The sequence below is a fragment of the Dipteris shenzhenensis genome, chromosome 2, assembly GCF_047967505.1.
Source record: "Dipteris shenzhenensis isolate YYH24624 ecotype China chromosome 2, Dip_SZ_1.0, whole genome shotgun sequence".
In the NCBI taxonomy this organism is placed as follows: domain Eukaryota; kingdom Viridiplantae; phylum Streptophyta; class Polypodiopsida; order Gleicheniales; family Dipteridaceae; genus Dipteris; species Dipteris shenzhenensis.
Window position 1 is genome coordinate 50,956,701 of NC_141597.1, and position 22,842 is coordinate 50,979,542.

General features: G+C 40.1%; 1 protein-coding gene across 1 annotated transcript; it reads left to right on the forward strand.

The window, feature by feature from the left end:
* Positions 1–16,638: 16,638 nt before the first annotated feature.
* On the forward strand, positions 16,639–19,778 carry LOC147904942 (NADP-dependent glyceraldehyde-3-phosphate dehydrogenase-like). Its single transcript, XM_087396166.1, has 10 exons — positions 16,639–16,905; positions 17,099–17,292; positions 17,458–17,586; positions 17,673–17,792; positions 17,881–18,017; positions 18,264–18,419; positions 18,496–18,706; positions 18,982–19,149; positions 19,424–19,540; positions 19,665–19,778. Exons 1-10 carry the CDS (start codon positions 16,761–16,763, stop codon positions 19,776–19,778), a joined length of 1,491 nt encoding a protein of 496 aa, XP_087252292.1. The 5' UTR covers positions 16,639–16,760.
* Positions 19,779–22,842: the final 3,064 nt, after the last annotated feature.

A 22,842-nucleotide genomic window follows, 5' to 3' on the forward strand; every position in this document is an offset into this window, starting at 1 on the left:
GGCAAGTGGTTAGGAACATAGATTGTAGACAACATCTTCACCTTTGGGAGGTAGCGGATTGGGTCATGGGAGGAGTCCCAACCTATCCTAGTCCTCTTGGATTTCAAAAAGGCATATGATAGTTTGGACCCAAACCCTATCAATGAGATCTCCCCAACCATGAGTAGATAGGTGGAGACCCCTTTCACTAATCAGGGGCTCTTGGAGGCCCTCCCTCAACATAAGTGTGTTGTAGAGGTTATCTCGACACCACACCATCCTTCTTTAGATGCTTCTAGGAGTACATTCACACTAGCCCTATGTTTAGCCTTTCGAGAAGTTTTTAACTTTGCCTTGCTCCCTAGTCATTGAGTCGAGTGTGGATTTATTAGATCTCAAAGGGGGCATGGTTTAAACATTTGACATTTGAGATTGATCACCTTATTAGATACCACTTACAAGATCTTACCCTAAATCTTGAGCTTGTGATTGCAGCCCCATCTTGCCAATGTCATCCACGGCCCCTCCTTGCTAACATCATCCACTACTCACAGATAGGTTTTGTTCTAGAATGCAGTATCCTAGAGACAAGTCTTCACCTTTTGGAAGGTAGTGGATTAGGCCTAGGAGGAGTCTCGGCATATCTCAATCACCCTCTTAGAACTTGAAAAGGCTTATGATAGGGTGGAGTCACCTCTTCTAGAGGGAACCATCTAGAGGTTAGGTTTCACAACAGATATATTCAAGGGATCTCTCCCTTTTATGCAAGGAGCGCTAGCTAAATGCTTATTGGATGTCACACAAGGGAGGCCTTGTCACTTTTTGACTGAGTTGCAAAATCGATTGCCATCTTTATCGGTGGGTTTATGTTGGGCAATCCTTCTCAAGAGTTTGTTGTATGTCCTATATACTATCTACCAGTCAAAATGCACATGATGCTGTAACTATATGTTTTGATTCATCTATTTGCATTGGTGCTTTTTGTTGGCTCTTCTTCATTGTGAGTGTTGTTCTCGAATTGCGTCTTTTCTGCCAAAAAAAATAGTAGATGCATACATGAGTAATGTTAAATAACTACATAATGTATGAAAGAAAGTATGCTTTTTATTTACTTGCCATGGTTTCCTTCCAAACACATGAATGGATTTGTGTCTGCACCAAATGCAAATTGCTTATTGAAAAAGTAAGTGACTTCTCAATTGTGATAGGGGGGCTCGCGGCATTGTGTTTATGCTTGTATTATTTCATGAATTGTCCTAACACTGCATTGCCTTGATGTCTTGTTGTGTCCTTCAATAATCTAAAGACACATTATACCCAAATCACAGTAATTTGCAAGCATATACTGATATGCCCTTTGTTTTTTCATCCAGTAGTTTTTGAGCATCAATGTTATCAAGTGGTTCTTTTGACTCATCAAAGTCAATCTTGAGTTTGAAAAGAATCTCTTTCAAAAGGCCTGTTACAATCACAAGATGTGTTTAATTCGATTTTGTAGTCTTTATTTTATGGTTAGTACTAAGCTATGCTCGAATGAATCTATGTAATTTCTCTCACAAACATTAAATGTGACATACCATTTGCATATATGATGCCTTTTGATTCTTGTTTAGCTACCTATTAGTCATTGCAGTTGTCCATAAACTCACGAAGCTCTCTCTAATTTCTGAATCCATTGATGTACATAGATCGGCGATGGCCTGTAACATTGGCCACATGCATCTGATTTGTTGTTAGGAACCGAGTCTTCCTTGTTGGCATGGGCGTGCTTATTTTTGCATTATTTTTGTACATCTCAAACAATTGCAACCAGAATTTAATCATAAGTATAGAAACGAGCAAAGTGCTTGTGTACAAATTTTTTTTTAATATGTGAGCTAATTTGTACCTTGTTTGTGTCCATTTGTATTTGTTGTTTACAACTTTTAAGCGACTGGTAGAGCTGAATCCTACACAAGAAAAGATGCTAGAAACGATCATCAAGAGATTAAGATCACCTTATTAGAGAGTAGCGTAGGAGTGGAGGGATGTGCACATTTTTGCAGTGTATCATGGAGATTTCTATCGGAGATTATCTAGTGGCATTGGAGTGAAGTAGTCTGGATGTGGAAATCCAAGGATTCATAACTTCAATCTCTCAGTTTTATAGAAGATAGCATCACATATCCAAGGCCTTATGCAAACACTTCATGAAAAATGAGCAACACATTGTTTGAGATCGTTGCACCTTGTGATTTATGACAAGTGATTGCATATGCAAGTGTCAAAGGAAACATGGATTTGTGGTACCACTTGCCATTCAAAGCCTTTCGTTGATGTCTAGAATTCCGTATTGTAATTGTTTCTTTAATCGTGTCAATGATGATAGTAATTTCAATTATCGTGCCCATCGTAGATCTACTAATTTCTTGAAGCTTGCATGTTGTTCCACTCACAGCACCGATGGTGAGATCAATGTTTTCTATGATTGTGGCCTTTGCTCCAATACTAATTTTACTAATCTCATCAAAATTAATGTCATTCAGCCATTTGTGCAGTGCTGGTTCGTTATTCGCATTTGTGTGAAGAGGTATATGAACACCGAACTCTAGTGGATGAAATTTGTACGTCAAGAGGTCATTGAATGTGCACACCTTTACTTTATGTGTACATATAATGGTGGTTCTTCTATCAATAAAGCAAAGAGCCTCTTCTTCATTGATAATGCATTGGCCATTCTGATGACTGTATTATTCTTCACTACATGATTATCGGACACATCAACACCGATGTTACAGACATTTTGTTTTGAACCATGAGTCACATATGTTTTGTGATACTTGTAGAATGTGGTGTCCTCAAGGCATGCTGGCCTTCCACTGTAGAGGTCGATTGGATGCATGACTACATTGTGGTTTCTTGAGATCATTCATTGACGTAGTGTAGGAGGAGAGGAGTCGACATAGTGAATAGACCTACTCCTTGTGATTACTGGGATCTACAAGCAATTGAGAGTAGCCTTTGTTGGTGATATAGGTTTTGATAGAAGACTTGCTGCTATGAGCTTCAATTTTAATGTGCAGAGATTTTGCAATCCCAATCGTGTTGCATCCTCTAGGCAAATGTTTAATTTTCCCATTGGCTCTACCTTCATTGCATAATTGAGAAGGTGGTGTGATATCGCGGAGTGCATCACACGTTGTATGTTTATGTGGGCTCCCCATAAGATCAGTAGTACAAGATGGTAAGGAATGACATTCCGATGCTCGAAAGTAAAGCCATCTTTGTGCATGGGGATCTAGGGTTGGTTCAGGGGTCAATTGTACCTCAAAAGGAAATTCATGCTTACATGAGTGATGTGCTAGTCTTGTGTAGTAGCTTCTTTGGCAAATATGCAAATGTTTTGATAATACTAGATTGCACACTATTGTAGTTTGAAGCTGTGCATCATCTTGTCCAAGACTGTATGCATTAATCTCATTTCTTATCTGTGGACAATCGTCTTCATGAACCCATAGTATGAGGGGATCTCATGTTTTGTATTTCGTATCAAACAACGTGGTGGTTGATGTGGCCTAGAAGACCATTTGATGATAGTATGTATTTGCACATGAATAAAAAGGAACTGTGTGTGAAATAGAGTCACGCATTCAACTAAACAATCTTTCCATGAGAATACGGTCTTCATATGCGTGACCAAGTACTTATGGAACAAATTAGAAAACACACTAGCAAAAGGATGATGGCAAATGAGCCATCAAAGAGGCTTACACATAAGCTACTGAAGATGGCAAGTGACCCATCAAAGAGACTTATACATAAGCGTGCTGAAGAGATGAATCTTGCTCTAAGGCTTGCAGATTAGCCAATTAGAATAGAATACAATTTCTTTGTACATAGATTTGTTACAAAGATGCAACGAAATCACATTTTGAGTCTCATTTTTAGGCCTCTTGAGTCTACTTTCCTAAGATTTGCAAATGTCATGTAGTAGCATCGTGCATCCATCATGCATACCAAATCTAAAAGTTTAAGTGCATAAATACACATCAATACAATCTCTCCAAAAGAAATTGACTCCCCACAAAAATATAAAGGCAATCCAAAACTTTAGCAAAAAAAACTTCAATACCTTAACAAGATAGGAATTGAATTTTTATCATTCTCTAAAGCAATACAAGACTAATAGAAATTTGGGTCAAATAGTCAAAGAGAAACTGGGAGAAGTCGACAATCTAGTATCTCCTAAAGAATGAATAGATGGAGGACTTGACCTATGTTCCATATGAACCTAAAAAGGTTCTAGATAAAACACTAAAACAACTTAGAGACAGGATTATTAATGGGTGTTATATTAAAAGGAAAGATAGACCAAATGAAGATTCAACTTGGGAGAAGATGCTAACTTAAAGAAATATTTCCTTTTTAAGTTCAAAGTACATAAATACTTGAAGGGGGTTTAAATCCCTAGCTAAACTCAATTAGCTAGTGACTCACCTTTGATTTAAGGGAGACCCTAGTGGGTAGACTCAAGAGGTGAGGATGATTAATCATAGCTAGCATATTATTTGGTGGTAGTTTAAAATGTAATGGGGCTTATATCCATGGATTGTGGCTACATATTGGCATAGGGGTTCAATATGGAGGACACTGACGAGAGTACCTAAACAATGATTCCTACTAGAGGTTGTATTTGGCAAGCTAGGTTTCCCTTATGCATGGGGGTTCCATGGTATGGAATGTGGAGATCTATTGATCTAGATTCATGTCATGTATATTCGCTATGGACTCCGATCTCAAGGGTGATCTCATCGCTCTATGGTGGGGTGATGAGCTCTAGATGAAGGCCTCAGTGGTTCAATTTGATGAAGATGACCTTGGTAGGGCAAATAGGGTGGGAGTCATCTCAGTCTCCTAGTGAGGGCTTGAAGTCTCTTAAATTCATACCTCTTTTATTCTAAATTGATTACTCCTAAGATTTCTGAAATGGAAAAACAATCCAAAGGACTAGATCCTTTTAATACTCTAAGTGAACTATGTAGCATGTCAACCCCATAAGGCATAATATTTCAAAGATTTGGATGGAAGTGGTGGAACCCTTTCTTTGTAAAGCAAACATTGCTTATAGGAAACTTGGGATGTCAAAAGATGCATGTGATTTTGACTAGAAATGTGAGGAAGAAAGAATACATCAAGAGTTTATGATTTGCTTCTAGTAAATGTTGGTATTATCCACCAAAATTTACTAACTGAGAGTGCTCTCAACGGAAGCAAGAACGGAAGAAGGAGAGAGAGAGACAGAGAGCCACACAAGTTTGGTGGGTGCAAAAACCACCCTAATCTTCTTTTTCATTCATTTATATATGTGTTTGAGTATTGTACATAACCAAGGTTAAGGCACAGTGACCTTTAACCCCCACAACCTCCCACTTAAAGGACAATGTGCCTTTAAGGGAGAACAACCAGTGGGCATACTATCTAATGCCCATCAATACACGACAATACTCAAACCGCTGACTAGGTAGACTCTTTGTCAGCATATCTGTAGGGTTATCATCTGTATGAACCTTGACAAGCTCTATGCACTTGTCCTCAAGTACCTCCCTGATGAAATGGTACCTGACCTCAATGTGTTTGGTCTTTGCATGAAAGACCGGATTCCGTGCTAGTTGAATAGCACTCATGGAATCACTATGCAATGTCGGTACACCTGTATGAATCCCCAAATCTCCCACTAGCCGATCAAGCCATATAGCCTCCTTGCAACCCTCTGTGGCTGCAACATACTCAGCCTCTATGGTAGACAAAGCAACGCACTTCTGTGCATGAGACATCCACGACACTGCACCACCTGCAAAGGTGAACACATAACCGGAAGTGGATTTCCTACTATCCACATGCCCTGCATAGTCTGAATCTGTGTACCCAAGTACACGCATGTCTCCTTTACCAAAGCAGGTGCACATCTCCTTGGTACCCTTCATGTACCTCATGATGCACTTAACTGCCTCCCAATGCCTCTTTCCTGGATTAGCCATATACCGGCTAACAACTCCCACTGCAAATGTAATGTCTGGTCTAGTAGCTATCATAGCATACATAAGACTCCCAACTGCTGAGGCATAAGGAACCTTGGCCATCATGGCCCTTTCCTCATCTGATTTGGGACCATCTGTATGACTCAGTTTCACATATGGAGGCAATGGAGTACTCACTGCCTTCCCCCCCTCCATATTGAAATGCTACAATACCTTTGTAACATACTCTTTTTGTGAAAGCCAAAGGAGTTTCCTACTCCGATCACGCGTGATGCGCATACCAAGAATATGACCTGCAAATCCCAAATCCTTCATATAAAAGGCCTCATGCAACTTGGCCTTTAATGCATCTAGCTCATAAGTATTCTTGCTAGCCAATAGCATATCATCCACATATAGTGCCAGGATTATCAGGCTATTATCCTTAGCCCTTTTAGTGTAGAGGCAGTGATCAATTTCACTCCTTCTAAAACCCTGGGACCGAATGAAAGCATCAAACTTCTGATACCATTCTCTAGGTGCTTGTTTAAGACCATAGAGACTCTTCTTCAGCTTGCAAACTAAATGCTCTTTGCCCTTTGCTTCAAAGCCTTCCGGCTGCACCATGTAAATTTCCTCATGCAAATCCCCATGCAAGAAAGCTGTCTTGACATCCATCTGCATAAGCTCCATATCCTCTGATGCCACTAGTCCAAGCATGCATCTAAGTGTGGTCATCTTCACAACCGGAGAGAATATCTCATCAAAGTCCACACCCTTCTCTTGCTTGAACCCTTTAGCAACCAAACGGGCCTTGTACCTAGGCACATCATCACCTGTGACCTTCATTTTGTAGACCCATTTACATGGCAATGCTTTCTTTCCATGTGGCAAAGAAACCAAGTCCCAAGTCTTATTCTTCATAAGTGAACTCATCTCTGATTGCATAGCATACTTCCATTTGCATTGATCCTCACGCATCATAGCCTCTCTGTAGCAAGAAGGCTCCCCACAATCAATAAGCATCACATAGTCTACCCCTGGAACAAACTTATTAGGTGGTCTAGACACTCTAGATGATCTTCTCAAGGGCATTTCAGCTTGTTGTCCCACCTACATACCAACCACATTTGGCTCATCATTTCCACCAATAGATGATCCATCATCTACCCTTGATTGTATAGCTGTGGGAGTACTTGGTGGTACCATTTCTTGCACATTTGGTGCATGGACAGCTTGCTGTCTATCAACATATGCAGGTGGATTCACATCCTGGAAAGTGATTCTCCTCATTTCCACATCCCTCATGGGTGCCTTATGCATCTTCTTCTCATTGAAGACCACATCATGGCTGCGTATGATCTTCTTTGCTTCTGGATCCCAGAGACGATAGCCCATCTCTCCACTTTCACCATAACCCAGAAAGATGCATTTCCTAGACTTAGGATTTAGCTTCTTTCGAAGCTCTTTTGGCACATGTGCATATGCCTCACACCCAAATATATGCAAATGACAGTAAGAGAGCTTCTTGCCACTCCATGCCTCTTCAAGAATACCACCATCCAAACTCTTACTAGGTGATCTATTGATCACATGCACTGCAGTCTTCATTGCCTCAGCCCAAAACCCACCAGAAAGGCTTGCATTGGAAAGCATGCATTGCAACCTTTCTTGAATGGTACGGTTCATCTTTTCTGCAACTGGATTTTGCTCTGGAGTATGAGGGGATGTGAGCTCCCTCTTAATCCCACGTGTATCACAGAAATGCTGAAAGTCATGAGAGAGATACTCTCCACCATTGTCAGTCCGTAGGCATTTAAGCGTTCTACTTGACTGATTCTCAACCAAGGCCAGCCATTTCTGAAATACCTGGAACACATCACTCTTCCGAGCTATAGCATAAGCCCACACTTTCCTAGTTGCATCATCAATGAATGTCACATAGTATTCAGCCCTGCCTAATGACCATGTAGGCATGGGGCCACATACGTTTGAATGCACCAAATCAAGCTTTTCAAACTCTTTCTTTTCCCTTCTTTTATGGGCTGATTTAGTCTACTTCCCATAGAGACAATGCTCACAAAATTCAAAATCAGAGAAACTCAAATGCGGTACATAACCCAAACGGCATAAGAGTTTCATTCCATTCTAGCTAATGTGCCCCAACCTGCAATGCCACAAAGAAGTGCTTGGCTGCTCGGTTATTGCAACAACATGATCAAATACCCCTGATACATGTAAGGGATACAAAGTCCCACACTTGGCACCCTTGGCCAAAAGCATAGAGCCCTTCTGAATTTTCCAACTCTGAAAGCCAAAAGTGGTGTGAAAACTAGCATCATCTAGCTGACCCACTAAAATAAGACTCTTGGTCAACTTAGGCACATGTCTCACATGTTTCCAAATAAATGCAAACCCATTTGCAAAAGAAAACTTTATGTCACCTGCTCCCACTATGTCACATGCATAGTCATTTCCAAGATGCACACAACCTGTCTTTCCATCGTCATAAGTGGAGAACCATTCCCTATGGGGAGTAACATGGAATGAAGCACCACAATCCAAAATCCAGTCCTGGGAATATGCATCATCTGAAGTGGTAAGCAACTCTGCAAATAAACTAGACATAAAAAGAACGCCATTGTCACTATCATGTGTGACTGCATTGATCTCCTCAATCTTCACTTTTCCTTTGTCCTCCCTTGGACTCTCTTCCTTTTGATTCGCACCCCAATTTGCATTCTTTTTCTTATCCTTTTGCTCTCTTTTCAGCTTGTAGCAATCCTTTTTCATATGGCCCTTCTTGCCACAATGGTAACACTCAATGTTCCGTGCCCTAGATTTGCTACGAGACTTCCCTCTTTCTTGGGACTTCCCCCTGAACTGTGATCTGCCCCTTTGCACATTTAAGGCTGCATCCTGCTTGTTGCCGTCCATAGACTTCCATCTAATCTCCTCAGCCAACAAGCTACCCACAACATCATCAAATTTCAGTACTTCACTAAGTGCAGAGTTACTGACAGCTGTACGGAAGGTATCCCATGAGGATGGCAATGAACATAAGAGAAATATTGCCTTAGCCTCCACATCAAAATTCATCTTCTGAGCCTAAAGCTGGCTGAAAATAATATTGAATTCATTCAAGTGAGAAGCAATGGAGACCCCTTCCTTCATCTGCAGCTCAAACAACCTCTTCATGAGGTAAACTTTATTAGAGGCAGTTTCCTTCTCATAAGTGGCGCACAATTTCTTCCACAAATATTCCATAGTCTACTCATTTACTACTGTGAAATAAACTGACTCTGCAAGATGAAGTCTAATAGTAGACTTTGCTAATGCATCCAACTCATTCCAATCATCCTCAGACATATTTGCAGGCTTAGCTTCAATCCCTGCCAAGGGTTTAATCTGCTTCTTTTGAATAAGCACATCCCTTATTTGTTCTTTCCACAAAGAAAAGTTTGTCCCATCAAACTTTTTAATGCTGAAAAACTCCTTTTCAGACATGGAAGAGGATGCCATGATGTAAATGAAACAAAATCCCAAATGCTAGTGCCTCAAGAGAGAATCACACCAAATACCAGGTGCACCCAAATGTGTATGCCACAATAGACTGAAATATCACCAAAACTCAAACCTCAAAGCATCGGACTTATGTGCATATACTATGCATCCATATGAGCAAATCTGGCCCAAAAGAAAAAATGCCAACTGCAATGGCAATCCAAAATGCCAATAAGTGCCAAATGACTCAAGCATAAGCACCGTCCACTGGCCTATGCATCAATAATATTTCATCCAAGAGAGCATAGCACTATCAGTGCATCACCTGCAATGTGTCAAAGCTGTCCCTCAGCATAAAATAGCATCCATGTGCAAAGTGTCCATAAAAATAGCATCCCACAAGGCGATTTGGGCCTATCAACGCATCCAATAAGGACCGCAATGCATCCAAATGGCCTACAAATCATCCACTGCAACCAAATGCATACCACGAATGAGCGCACACTGCTCAAACTGCAACCAGAGTGATCTGCATAAGGTATGCTTAGGAAATCATGGTCCCACGATAATGACCACTACTAAAAATAGAACCTGAGATGCCTCAAAACATGGGTGCCATTGCATAATCGGACTCAGCAAGAAAATCTACAAATATCTCTTTTCTGCCAGAACTCCAAAATCCCAATCGATGAGTGAGAAATGGGAGTCAACACTTATCCACTGCCATGTGGCATAAATCTAAGGTTTCAAAACCTTAGAATGAAAAATGCATAACAGAGAGACGAAATCAAATACATAGAGATCTATAACTCTGAAAATCCTCCACGGAATCATGCAAGAACTGACAGGTAGGGGTTTCTGGGCGTCCGGAACGCAATGGGACAGACGATTTTGGAAACCGTGGTCTCGATCACTGGGTCCAACACACGGACTGAAAAACGTTTTTGGAAACAGAGTTGTTTGTAAGCTCCACCGGAGTGTGAATGATGAGCAACATAGAAGTTTTAGGACCTCTTGAGTCCACCGGAACTGACAGATCTGCAAATGGTTGCTCCAAACTTGAGTTCCAACACTCGGGCAAAAAACGCAGAAACTGACACAGTGAGTCGGAAATCCAATGAAATGATCCCAGATTCAAGAATGAAGGTGTTTCCAAGCTCCTGAAGTGAAGTGGACACCAAAAGCAAGCAATAGTTGCCTCTATAAGTCAATACAGAGTCTCTGTCATCGAACGGAACAGGGAAAAGCTCAAAAAATGACTTTTTCTTTGAAAACTCTTAACAGGCTCTCAAAACCACTTTGCAAAGCCAAAGTGACTTTTCCAAAGGTTCCTCCAAGGTCTCTGCACACTCAGATGCAAGTAAAGTCGCCTACAAAGCTTCCCACAGAGTTTCTCCTTCCTCCCACAGAGCTGCTGAGCTTCAAGCATTCATGCACGCTCAGCTAGATCACCCAAGCTCTGATACCAGTTGAGAGTGCTCTCAACGGAAGCAAGAACGGAAGAAGGAGAGAGAGAGACAGAGAGCCACACAAGTTTGGTGGGTGCAAAAACCACCCTAATCTTCTTTTTCATTCATTTATATATGTGTTTGAGTATTGTACATAACCGGGGTTAAGGCACAGTGACCTTTAACCCCCACACTAACAATTTTATTCCATGAGGTAGATGCACAAAGCACATCAAGAAAACAAGTAAAAGGTTCAAATGCAACTGAGGCCACATTACGTTGAAATAGTATGTAAAAGGAGGGTTCTCCAACCTCATCACTGAATATGTCAAGAAACGACATGGAAAGAGTTGCTTTGGAGGAATCAATAGAGGAAAATGTTTGCATGTGCAAATTTTGAGTGCTCTCTCTGTAGTAGAAGAAGCTGTTGAACAAATCAAGATATTTGCATCCTCAACTTATTGCATGTGCAACAAGTTGGGGGTGCACAGAACTTGTTGAACAAATCAATATATTTTATAAATTATTAATTATAATTTAGGGTTTAGGATTTAGGATCTACACTTTAGGGTCTAGTCTAGGGCCTACAATCTAGGTTCTAGGGTCTAGGATCTAGGTTTTAGGGTCTAGTCTAGGCTGTACAAGCAAGGGTCTAGGATTTAGGGTTTAGGGATTATAGGTTAGTGTGTAAGGTTAAGATTTTAGAGTCTAGAATCTAGAGTCTACGGTCTAGGGCTTATGGTGTATGGTCTAGGGTCTAAGGTCTAGGATCTAGGGTTTAGGGTCTAGGGTTTAGGGTTTAGGATTTAGGGTTTAAGGTTTAAGGTCTAGGATGTAAGATCTCAAATTTAGGATTTACAATTTGAGGTTTACCATCTAGGATTTGGATCTAGGGTTTAAGATCTAGGGTGTAGGGTCTACATTTAGGATTTAGGGTTTGGGAATGTTTTCTTTGCTCAATTTGATATAAAAATTAAGCATTTCTAATGTTAATGATTCAAAGTATGAGATTTGTTGGGCCTTTTTGAGAGTTGCTAATCTATTTTTCCTAAAATAGGATTCACTCTAACGTAAGTTAAAATTATGGTTCCTAGGGGGGCCACTATGTAAAAACCCCATATAGCACGTGTGATCAAGGGGTATTTTTTAAAACCCCTACTTACGGATTTTAATAAACTATATACACCCCCTCATTAAATTTTGAGATGATTAAAGTATCCCTTATGTAGGAAATTTTTCACTTTTGGAATTGAAAAACCCCTAATTTTATGTAACTCCATAAAAATATAAAACCCCTTCTATTGATCGCACGTGTTATCTTACATATTTCTTATTAGCACCCAGGGTTATGGTGTCATGCAATTCTTTGAAAACATAAACGTTCCTATTTGTACATAATAGTTCCAAATCTCAAGTGTAATTGTCGTAGTAGATCCTATTTGAGGAAGTTGTGAAATCTTATGAAAGGATAGCTTTGTAACTTATTGATACACACTATTAACATGATGAAAGTCCAAGAACAACTTTTTGTAACTTGATGATGCACACTATCAACATGACGGAGTATCTATGTGCATGTATTGAGCAATTTATGATTGAAACTCACAAACTTGTAATGTTACCAGGAATGTGAGAAATCATGGAGTCTCTTGGACATATATCATGCTAATTGTTCTAAGAGAAGGCAGGAGCTAGCTTTGAGACTACATTCATTTAAAGAAGCATGAATTTTCCATCTTCACACTAACATTATTGGTAATGATCCTAATTTAGGATGAGAATGGGCAAGGATCATGAACTATAAGGAGAAAAAAGGTGCATGGAGTGAGAATAGAATTGGGCATAAATTGTGTAGTGCTCTAATATGATTTGACAATGTACTTAGGGATTGTTATGAACTAGTTGGCTACGCTTCCCAATTACTAGCCCTACCAGTGGATTTGACTATGTACTTAGGGATTGTTATGAGCGAGTTGGAAACACTTCGTAGCCCTACCAAGTGATCTAGTTGTCTACTCTTCACAATCACTAGCCCTACCAAGTCCCACATTATCAACAATATTTGCTCCCCTCTTACATCTCCCAAGTGGACCAAGGCAAATAAAAGTAAGGACTCTGAGAGAGAAAGTACCACTAACAAACATCTTGTTTTATACATAATGTTCTCATGCTTACACAACTTCAAGGATCAAGAAAAGACTTGGTCTAACAATCCCAAACATACATTATTTATATTCTTAGTTTATTGGCAAATGTACTATAACTATGTTTTTGACATTTTGCACATGTGGTTGCACATTTTCACCTTTGCAAATTTTAGTTGGATTATCCATGTCACTCCATACACTTTGTATCATCCAAAATAAGGATTCACTTTCCAAATCTATATTGATGTGAAATACTCCTCTCTCGAGCCTTTATATGTTTCAATGGCTCAATCCTTTGAATTTTTCCTAGTAAAAGGAAGTCTCCTAAATTGTCACATTGTAAGGAACTATTACATTGCCTATATAAAATACCACCTACTTCTAAGTTAAAAACGTGCACAAATTTATGTTCTACAACTTTTTTTACTCGTTCTATAGACTTGAGGAGTCACTTGTTCTATAGACTTGAGGAGTCAATGCTTTTTAAAACATTGTTTTGCAACCCCATCGTAGACATGCTAGTAAACATTGTTTTTATGAGCAATTATCTTGGTAAATTACTCTTCAAGCCCTTGCAAATCCTCTATAGATAAGGTATTTTTACAATTGCTGAATTTTTTCACATTTCATATCCAAATTCAAGATATATCAATTTGTTAGTGATGTTTATTTAAATCTAAAAGATAATATCATTATTTTTTTAGACAACAAATTTCCCTCTTACTATTCTAAATGTGCATCCAGTGACTAGCAAATACATCTACTGTTAAGAAGTTGTCTACAAAGTGTGTTCCTAATCTTATTGTCATCCATCCTCATGTTTTACACATGCCAATTGATTAATAGATTGTTGTGTTCGTTGTTCAACTACAATATCCAATTTTAATATTATTTGTTGCATCTACCCTATCCTTGTAGTTATGTATAAGGAAATGGACATGCGCTCTTAATGTGTTCCCCCCCCTCTATCAATTCTAAAGGGAACTTAGCCCCAAAAAGCAATGGTTTGAGTTTCATATCTTCCTCATGTGATATTGTAAAATCGTTCATGAGCCCAACAGCAAAAGTGCTTACCAAAAGCAATTGCAACTTTAAACATGGAGTTGCTCCAATTTTATACCCTTACAATTAAAGCAATTAGAAGTTCCCAAAATCACATGGACCATTGTCAATCCTCTTACAATAGCTTTAAATAGTATCAAAATCACATGATTGTGTCAAAATTCCCCAAAAGTGTGAAAAATACATTACATGGTTAGACATTTACAAATTAATTTTACAAACAAGTTGAAAGGAGGGCATAATCAAATGATAGAATGGTCATGAAACGTTGGACGTGGGACCTTGGAGAAATGGGAAAATAAAGTAATTCTATGAATAAGTTTTAGAATTAGTGCCTAGGTGCTTTTGATGTTTTCCATACCATGGATAGAGATATCTTTTGGAAAGGGAAGAGGGGAGGTGTCTATGAAGAATGGGATATGCCTTTTGTTAAGTGTTCACAAGAAGAGCTACCTTTTTGGAAAGAGATGCCTTGGACCCACCTTGGGCTAATTGGAGACTTGGAGATGCTTTGCCTTTCTTTAGCTTTCTTTTCTACGTTAAGTTGAATAGGTGTGTGGTCTTTTACAATTGAGTTTTAGTTGCATGCCACTACAAAGATAACATATATTCTTAAGAATGGTGATAGAAGAGTTCAATGGTGACTTAAACCCCCATCTATGAAAGAGTAAGCAAGGTCATCCATTAAAAGTACTACTATATATCATTCATCAGCCTCAAGGTTAATACAAATCATCCCTGACAAATTATGATGTAAACGTTGAGTATATATTCATAACCTCACATATTAGTACACATTATCACTCTTTTGACTTAGTCAATGGCCATAATCACAATTCTTCTTCTATAGATTACCATCAATACAAAGTATGACTTCATGTATGTGTATTGTGATAATAGTTCCATGTGCAAAACAGGGCCAAATGTGAAAATGGACAATTCACCCAAGTTATTGCAACTGCTATTACCGTTCAATCCATTGGCATGAAGCAACTTCTTAGATGGTTCTAATATTCTACTTTGAATGTTGGCCCCAAAACAAGGTGCCACTACAATCTTCCCTAGTTATATCAAACTCTCTTCGACATAACCATAATGCATTTCCCATCATTTCAACCATGATGTAAAGGTCCAAGTTGATTGAGATTTAATCTCAATCATCTGATTGAGCCTTTTGTTGAAACGACATATTTCCTTCAAACCACCCACTAGGGCCATTTTAAAAAATGATATATTTTCTCGCATAGACTAATGTGATGCCAATAATAAATCTGCAAAGGTCATGCTGAAAATTTACCAATCTTGCTTTGGTAACGTCACGCAGTGGAATGTGCCACCATTGAGACGGTTGAGTCCAAAATCCACTCGAAAAACATCTTGAGACCTCATGGCATCTCCCCATGGAGAGAGAGAGAGAGACACACACACACACACCGCTTTCTACCCCTTATAAGCCTTGGTTAAGCATGGAGGAGGGTTTGGGTAAAGAGACACCTAGCTTAGCATCCAACTTCAAGTTGTTAAATTTTCAAATTGACTCATTAACGACTCGATCAAAATTTTCAACTTTTTAATTATGTTGCTAGTCAGTTTTCGGTTGGAATTTCAAATTTGCCGGTTCGATTGCCATTCAAACAAAAATTGGCTCGCATGTTTGTCTATTTATTCTTTATATTAAAAAAACTTGGCTAGCTGAGCGTATTTTTCTCCTAGAATACCATCGAATGATGGGCTACTTTGCGATTCAAGAAAACCCGCGGTTTAATATCAAGTGAATGGTAAATTTTGGAAATCAACCTTTGAATTTGAAAATAGAAGGCTTTAGAACCTACGAATTTCAAGGCATTTTAGTTATTTTTTTCCTTAAAACTTGCAAAATTTCAATCGAAACCTTTAAATTTTACAACTTTATGATTTTGTAATCCTTAAGAAAAATGTTTTTGGGAACATTGGAGTGGTCTCTCACCTTGCGCACAAGTAGCACTTTTAGCAAGGTTGAGGTAGGGAAAGCAACGGATGTTTGTGAGAGGCGATCGGATGCATGTCGGATGTAAACGGATTACACAGGCAAGGGTCGGGTGGTATCCAATAGAAACGAAGAAGGCTGCTTCTCCGATTTCAACCGCAACATGTGCCCGTAATTCCGACAAGGTATGACAAAAACCTCAACTTGTCATGTGGCCTCTAATTCTGATCAAATCCTCGACGGAATGGGATGGGAACCAAACACATGCCGCATCTATTTGTACGTTTTACGATGTGTGCACCAGAAAACTCATGTAAAAAGATTTCCTCCGACGTGAACTAACCAGACCCAGGCATGCGGGGGTCACATTTCTGAGGTGGCATGTTACCGTACAGTGTACCGTACACGCGCAAATTTCGGAGGTGGCAAGAACACACCTCTTCGAAATTCGGATGCATCTCTTCTCTTGAGAAGAGAAAGAAGCACCACCTCAATTACGCCATTTCTCAGCATCAGTTTCTTCAACACACATTTTTGCCATCTCTTTCGCTTACCGTTACCACGTGAACGATCAAATCACTTGAACCAAACTACCAGCACCTCTCCTTCCTTCCACATTGTTTGGGAGGATTTCTTTGATTTGCGCCCTGCATCCTCAATGGCAAGCACTAGCGTCTTTGCTGAGATATTCGATGGCGATACCTGTAAATGCTACATTGACGGACAATGGAAGAAATCCACCTCCGGCCAATCAATGCCCGTTGTCAATCCCACGACCCGGAAACCTCAATACAAAGTTTCAGGTTTGATGGCTCGTTGCCTCATGAATAATAATATATTGCACCTCGAATTCAAGAAATCCCGGCTTGCGCTATGCTCAGGAGAAAATGTAACGATCGAATCGTTGATGAAGCGTCGTAACAATGAATTAGCGAGTCTGTGTTCTGAAGGGAGAAATCGATACTCTGTTTGATGGAGCCATTCTGTCCTCTACAGCTTGTACCAAAGAAGAAATTGACCGTATGTTCGAAGGAGCGAAGGCAGCGCAAAAGGCTTGGGCGAGGGTTCCTCTGTGGAAAAGAGCAGAAGCTCTCCACAGATTCGCAGAGATATTGCGACAGAACAAAGCTCCCATAGCAGAGTGTTTGGTCAAAGAAGTTGCTAAGCCTGCGAAGGACTCATTAACAGAGGTGGTTGAATCGTTCAATTTCTGTTTCTGCTTTGCTACAGAGCTTACATTCTCCCTAGACTATCAAGCAATGAATAAATGTCTATAGATATTTCCTTGGATCACAATATAGTCATGCTTGGATTCATCGACCGTAAACTTCATGGTGATTTACTTTATGTCGCAGGTTGTAAGATCCGCAGATCTGATAGATTATTGCGCCGAGGAAGGCATTCGTATCCTCTCCGAAGGGAAATTTCTAGTTTCTGATAGTTTCCCCGGAAACGACAGGAACAAACTGTGCCTAGCGTCCAGGGTACGCAACCATCTCAGGAAAGCTTGCCATTTCGTCCATCTCATATTTGCTCATACTATTACGACAATCTAACTCCTTCATTTCAGATACCTTTGGGTGTCGTCCTTGCCATCCCACCCTTCAATTATCCAGTAAATCTTGCAGTCTCAAAAATAGCTCCTGCCCTTATAGCAGGCAATGCTGTCGTCTTGAAGCCTCCCACGCAGGTAATTCGCCTTATGTTTGATTTGTACATATATCTATTATTTATGCAATGTTTGTAATCGCCTAGTGAACGGATGTCTATTATATCAGGGCGCAGTGGCTGCCCTGCATATGGTGCATTGCTTTCATCTGGCTGGATTTCCTAAAGGATTGCTGAGTGCCATCACAGTAAAAGTTTCGGAACTTGGAGACTATCTGACCAGTCATCCAGCCGTCCACTGTATAAGGTATTTGGAATTCTGTTGAACCTGAATGTGACCACATATACCTTAACATCAGCACACTGTATGTCTAAAACCAACACATATACCTTAACATCAACACATTGTATGTCAAAAATCATTTCAAAATCACAGTTCGCGTTTGTGAATTACGAGACAGAAACCACACTTTGATGAAAGATCATAATTTATGGTTTGATTATAGAAAGCTATTTGCAACTCGTCCCTGACAATCGGATCTTATAATGCCAGCTTTACAGGTGGAGACACAGGAATCGCGATCTCAAAGAAGGCCGGAATGGTTCCATTGCAAATGGAATTAGGTGGGAAAGATGCCTGCATAGTTCTGGAGGATGCAGATCTTGATCTTGCCGCAGCGAACATTCTCAAAGGAGGCTTCTCATTCAGGTGTAATGGAAGATCCTTTTAAACTTGTACCACTTGCGATTACTTAGGGCCCAAGGGCTAACACACAACTCTGCAGTGGTCAGAGATGCACGGCTGTGAAGATCGTTCTTGCTATGGAGTCTATCGCTGACAGACTTGTGGAGAAGGTGAATGCAAAGCTAAGTAAGCTTACAGTGGGTACTCCTGAGGCAGACTCAGACATTACTCCTGTTGTGAGCGAAACCTCGGCAAACTTCATTGAAGGTCTAGTTCTAGATGCCAAACAGAAAGGGGCGAAGCTATGGCAGGTAAACCGTCTCTGGCCATCTGTGTGAAGCATTTGAGTGATAATACAGTGCAAATAGTACGCCCATTACCTGTTTTGCATAATTCGGGTCCAGATCTGTGACAATTTCGGATGCCAAGCCAATATCACATGCTTATTGACACAATATAAAATGGCTTGGAGTTGACAGTGATGGGAGAGCAGAATCTTCACCAGATCAAATCTCAGGCTCATTTTAAGTGGACTAGTTGTCACATTTCGAGGAGGTTTCAGATAATATGAGCTTTCATCTTGCAGGATTACAAAAGGGATGGCAACCTTATATGGCCCCTTCTGATCGATAATGTTCGAACTGATATGCGCATTGCTTGGGAAGAGCCCTTTGGTCCTGTAATACCTGTCATTCGCATAAAAACGATCGAGGAAGGCGTAAAGCATTGCAATTCCAGCAGATACGCTTTGCAGGTTTGAATCATCACATTACGAGTCCTACATCTCTGCAAAGCTTGCATCCCTAATTCTCTATCTCTGCAACATTTTGTGCATAAAATAGATGCTGCTGAAGCTTGCAGTACCTATTCCTTTCTCTCTGGAATATCTTATGTGATGAGTGAAAAATAGATGCTGCTGAAGCTTGCATCACTATTCATCCACGCTGCAACATTTTCTCTAATGAACGAAAATTTTCAGATAGATCTGCTAACATGATCATGATGCGTTGTCCCTGCCACTCTTGCAGGGGTGTGTGTTCACCAACAATATCAACAAGGCTATGATTATTAGTGATGCCATGGAGACAGGTACAGTTCAGATCAATTCTGCTCCAGCTCGTGGGCCTGATCACTTCCCCTTCCAAGTGAGTTTCTATTGCCTTTAGTTCATCTTCATACTCTAGAGTCTATAAAGAGGCAAATGAAGGGCAACTAGCATTTCCTCAAAATTGCCCCAAAGTTTCTAAGGAGTTTGAATAATACTTGCAGGGGTTGAGAGACAGTGGAATCGGCTCTCAAGGTATCACTAATAGCGTACAGATGATGACAAAGGTTAAAAGCACAGTGATAAACTTGCCCGTACCTTCTTATACCATGGGCTAAACATGATTCCCTGGATACAAACTTCAACCCATCACATTACCAGCTGTACTTCTGCATTTCGCAAGGTGGTGATCACATTAAAGAAAAATTGAAGGGTTCTTAGGAATAACCTTACGAGAATGGTTTGGTGTTGAACCTCATTGATGCTATCCCATTTCCACTTACTTCAACAAATCATCCCAAGCTCGTTACGAGTTCTTTCCATTGGCTCTCTTCCATAACCCAAATGAAATCCGTTAAAATTAACCCCTCTCTTTATCGTATCTTCAAAAGCTACCAGTTTAATTGAAGTTGTTCTATATTCTTAAGAAAGGTCTAATTCTCTTTTCATCCTTCAATTGTACCTGCTTCCCTTAATTGCTTGATATGTTAAGGATGAAAAATGAAAACAAGACTACGTTGGTAATACATAATTTTACCGTCACGTTGTAGCTACTACCTTAAAGGGTTAGGAATCCAACAATCTTTTCATGGTTATCCACATGCACAAGCGTCCCTTCAGCCAAGGTGATGCACTTGATATACCGACGAGCTAGGTATTTTTCACCTAATTAATTCTCTACATATTGGTCAAACTTGTATCAGACTAAAGGATATCCTTGCATGTTATCCGAACATTTGCAAGTGTCATTTAATGAAACAGACCCCATTACATATCTTAGACCAGTTACCCCACCTAGTGCTTCATAGAGGCAGTTTTATTGTAGTCCACATGTAAGTACATTCAATAAAACAAGGCAAACAATACACACTGTGCAAGGTTGCCAAGTACACGGTATGTGCATGCGTCAATTGATTACTACAATTGCATCACAAAAAAAACCTTTTATGAATGTGTCAAATGCTTCCAAGGTTTGTTTTTGGCACAAAAAGAGGCCTAACCAAAACAAAGATTCCACTCGAGAAAGAGATTAGCCTAAGCATGATTCCAATTTTGACTATGGCATGAAACTAAAATCAAACTTCCGTGCAAGGAAGAGACCAACTAAGCTAACCTAAGGAGACATTAAATGGAAGTCGTACATATTTCATTGTACAAGTTCACCTACCTTCTTTCCTACCTTAAACCCAACTCCCTGAGCTGATAGTTGCAGTGTGCAACCCTTTACACCATTGGGTTGGTGAAGCCTTCTGGCAAACCAACCTCCCCACTTCAAGAACTTTGGAAAATGTTCCCACCACCAAGCCAGGGGCACACCCCAAATGAAGCACTACAAAGCACTTGAGGGAAGACAAACAGACAAGACCCACAAAGATAGACCAAAGAATGTGCAATCAGCAGGCATACATCCATTTTATATGTAGACTAAAAGTAAACGTCTGCATGTGTAATGACAAACTCAATCTGGATTGAAACTAAACGTCTGCAACTCTAATGACTATAACTAAATGCGTTCAATTATGAAAAAAAGTGAAGCAAACCATTTCGCTGCCTGCGACTACGCCTCAACTTTTTTTTTTAATGTCACAGAATGCCAGTCCATTACCAATTGAACACAGTTATTTCTTCCCTCCCAGGCAATCTTGGCAGATGAGACCAGCCAATCTTACCCAGACTTTAAATCCTCTTCCCTGTAGCTTACCTCGGAGCATTCCAAAAAATTGCTTCCAAGCACATATGTAAACTTCAGATGTAGCACTCAACAAAAATAAATTAAATGTAAAGTTGTTCATACCATCCGTAGGCTCAACAAAAATAAATTAGATGTGAAGAAGTTCATGCCATCCCTAGGCCCTACACTTTAAAAGAGTGCTACAACCAAAGTCCTTTTAGATCCCATTTCTGCCATACTCCATTGATATAAAGACAAAGCTCTTCCTTTGGAGGGGAACAGCCCACCTTTCCACCCCTAACCATGGCCCAAACTGGCTATTGACACCTAGTGGGCCAGAGAGCACAACACAGATTTAAAAGCTGTTCTCCAGTCTCCATCACAAGAAGCTTAGTTTCCTGGGAATCAGAAAGCACAATGAAGAGATTTAAAAGCTGTTCTCCAGTCTCCGTCACAAGAAGTTTAGTTTCCTGGGACCCCAAACGTTCTCTCCCATTGAAGCATCCCCCCTAGAACCTTCGAAAGCAAGCCATCCTAGCAAGTGGGTGCCTATTTACAAGCGCCTCAGTGAAATCTACGTTTTGAATATGCAAACAAATGAAAAGAGAGAAGCTTGTCACACGACAACAAACTTAGCCATACTCCCACTTTGCTGCAGGAGCTGATCTCGAACCAGTGAGCTCATTTGGCTTCAGAACTGTCTCTTCTACATAGCCACTTTCTGACTCAGGCATAGGCTTTGACTTGAATCTTGGAGATTGCATGACGCCAAGCTCTTGAGACTAACCCTATCTGTGTCCTCCCAACAGCAGTTTCACACCTATCAAAACCACTCAAAGATGCGACATACTGTACAGCGACAAAAGTAAGTTTTAAGGCCACCAACTTGCCCATACCTCACTGCATTTTATTCCAAATTTGCTCTAAATGCTGCTTGTGGGTGAGATTAACTTCCAAGGGACAGCTTCAGACACAACTTTGCCTACTTAACTCAGCCTTTTCACTATCACCAGTGCATTTTCTTCATAACTTTCTCAGAAGCAAACCAAAATACTGCCTCTAGTTAAGATGAACCGCTACAGCAAAGCGAGAAATTCTAACTACTTCTCCATGTGCCGCCAAAAAAGAGCTCTGATTTGTCCACCCATGGTCCACCATCCAGCCAAGCCCCCATTGTCTCGTCTACACTCTTGCATCACATTGCTTTGAGTTTCTTGTTGGCATGATAGAACCCATCCATCAAGTACAGTGAAAGTGCAGTCAGCCTATGATGCACGCAAAGCAGTGCATGTCATGGAAATGTGCATTCTGATCCTCCCCGTGATATAGGTTGCTTTAACATTAAAGGACACAGCACCAAGCCCGTAGCTTGGGGCGGGAGGTGAGATCGTAAGCCAAAAATTAAAGCAAACTTTTTCTTGAATGACAAGTCTTATTAGAGAGACGAGAGTAAAACCCCAAAATATCATCAAAACGAAGAATAATCATGAATATTCCTAAGAAGTTTAAAG

What these genes read in the sequence shown, in the direction of transcription:
- LOC147904942 (XM_087396166.1), top strand. Translation starts at nt 16,761, where the DNA reads ATGGCAAGCACTAGCGTCTTTGCTGAGATATTCGATGGCGATACCTGT. An exon ending in AAAGGAGGCTTCTCATTCAG is followed by an intron (nt 18,420 to 18,495) that starts GTGTAATGGAAG and finishes ACAACTCTGCAG; the next exon opens with TGGTCAGAGATGCACGGCTG. An exon ending in AAGGGGCGAAGCTATGGCAG is followed by an intron (nt 18,707 to 18,981) that starts GTAAACCGTCTC and finishes TTCATCTTGCAG; the next exon opens with GATTACAAAAGGGATGGCAA.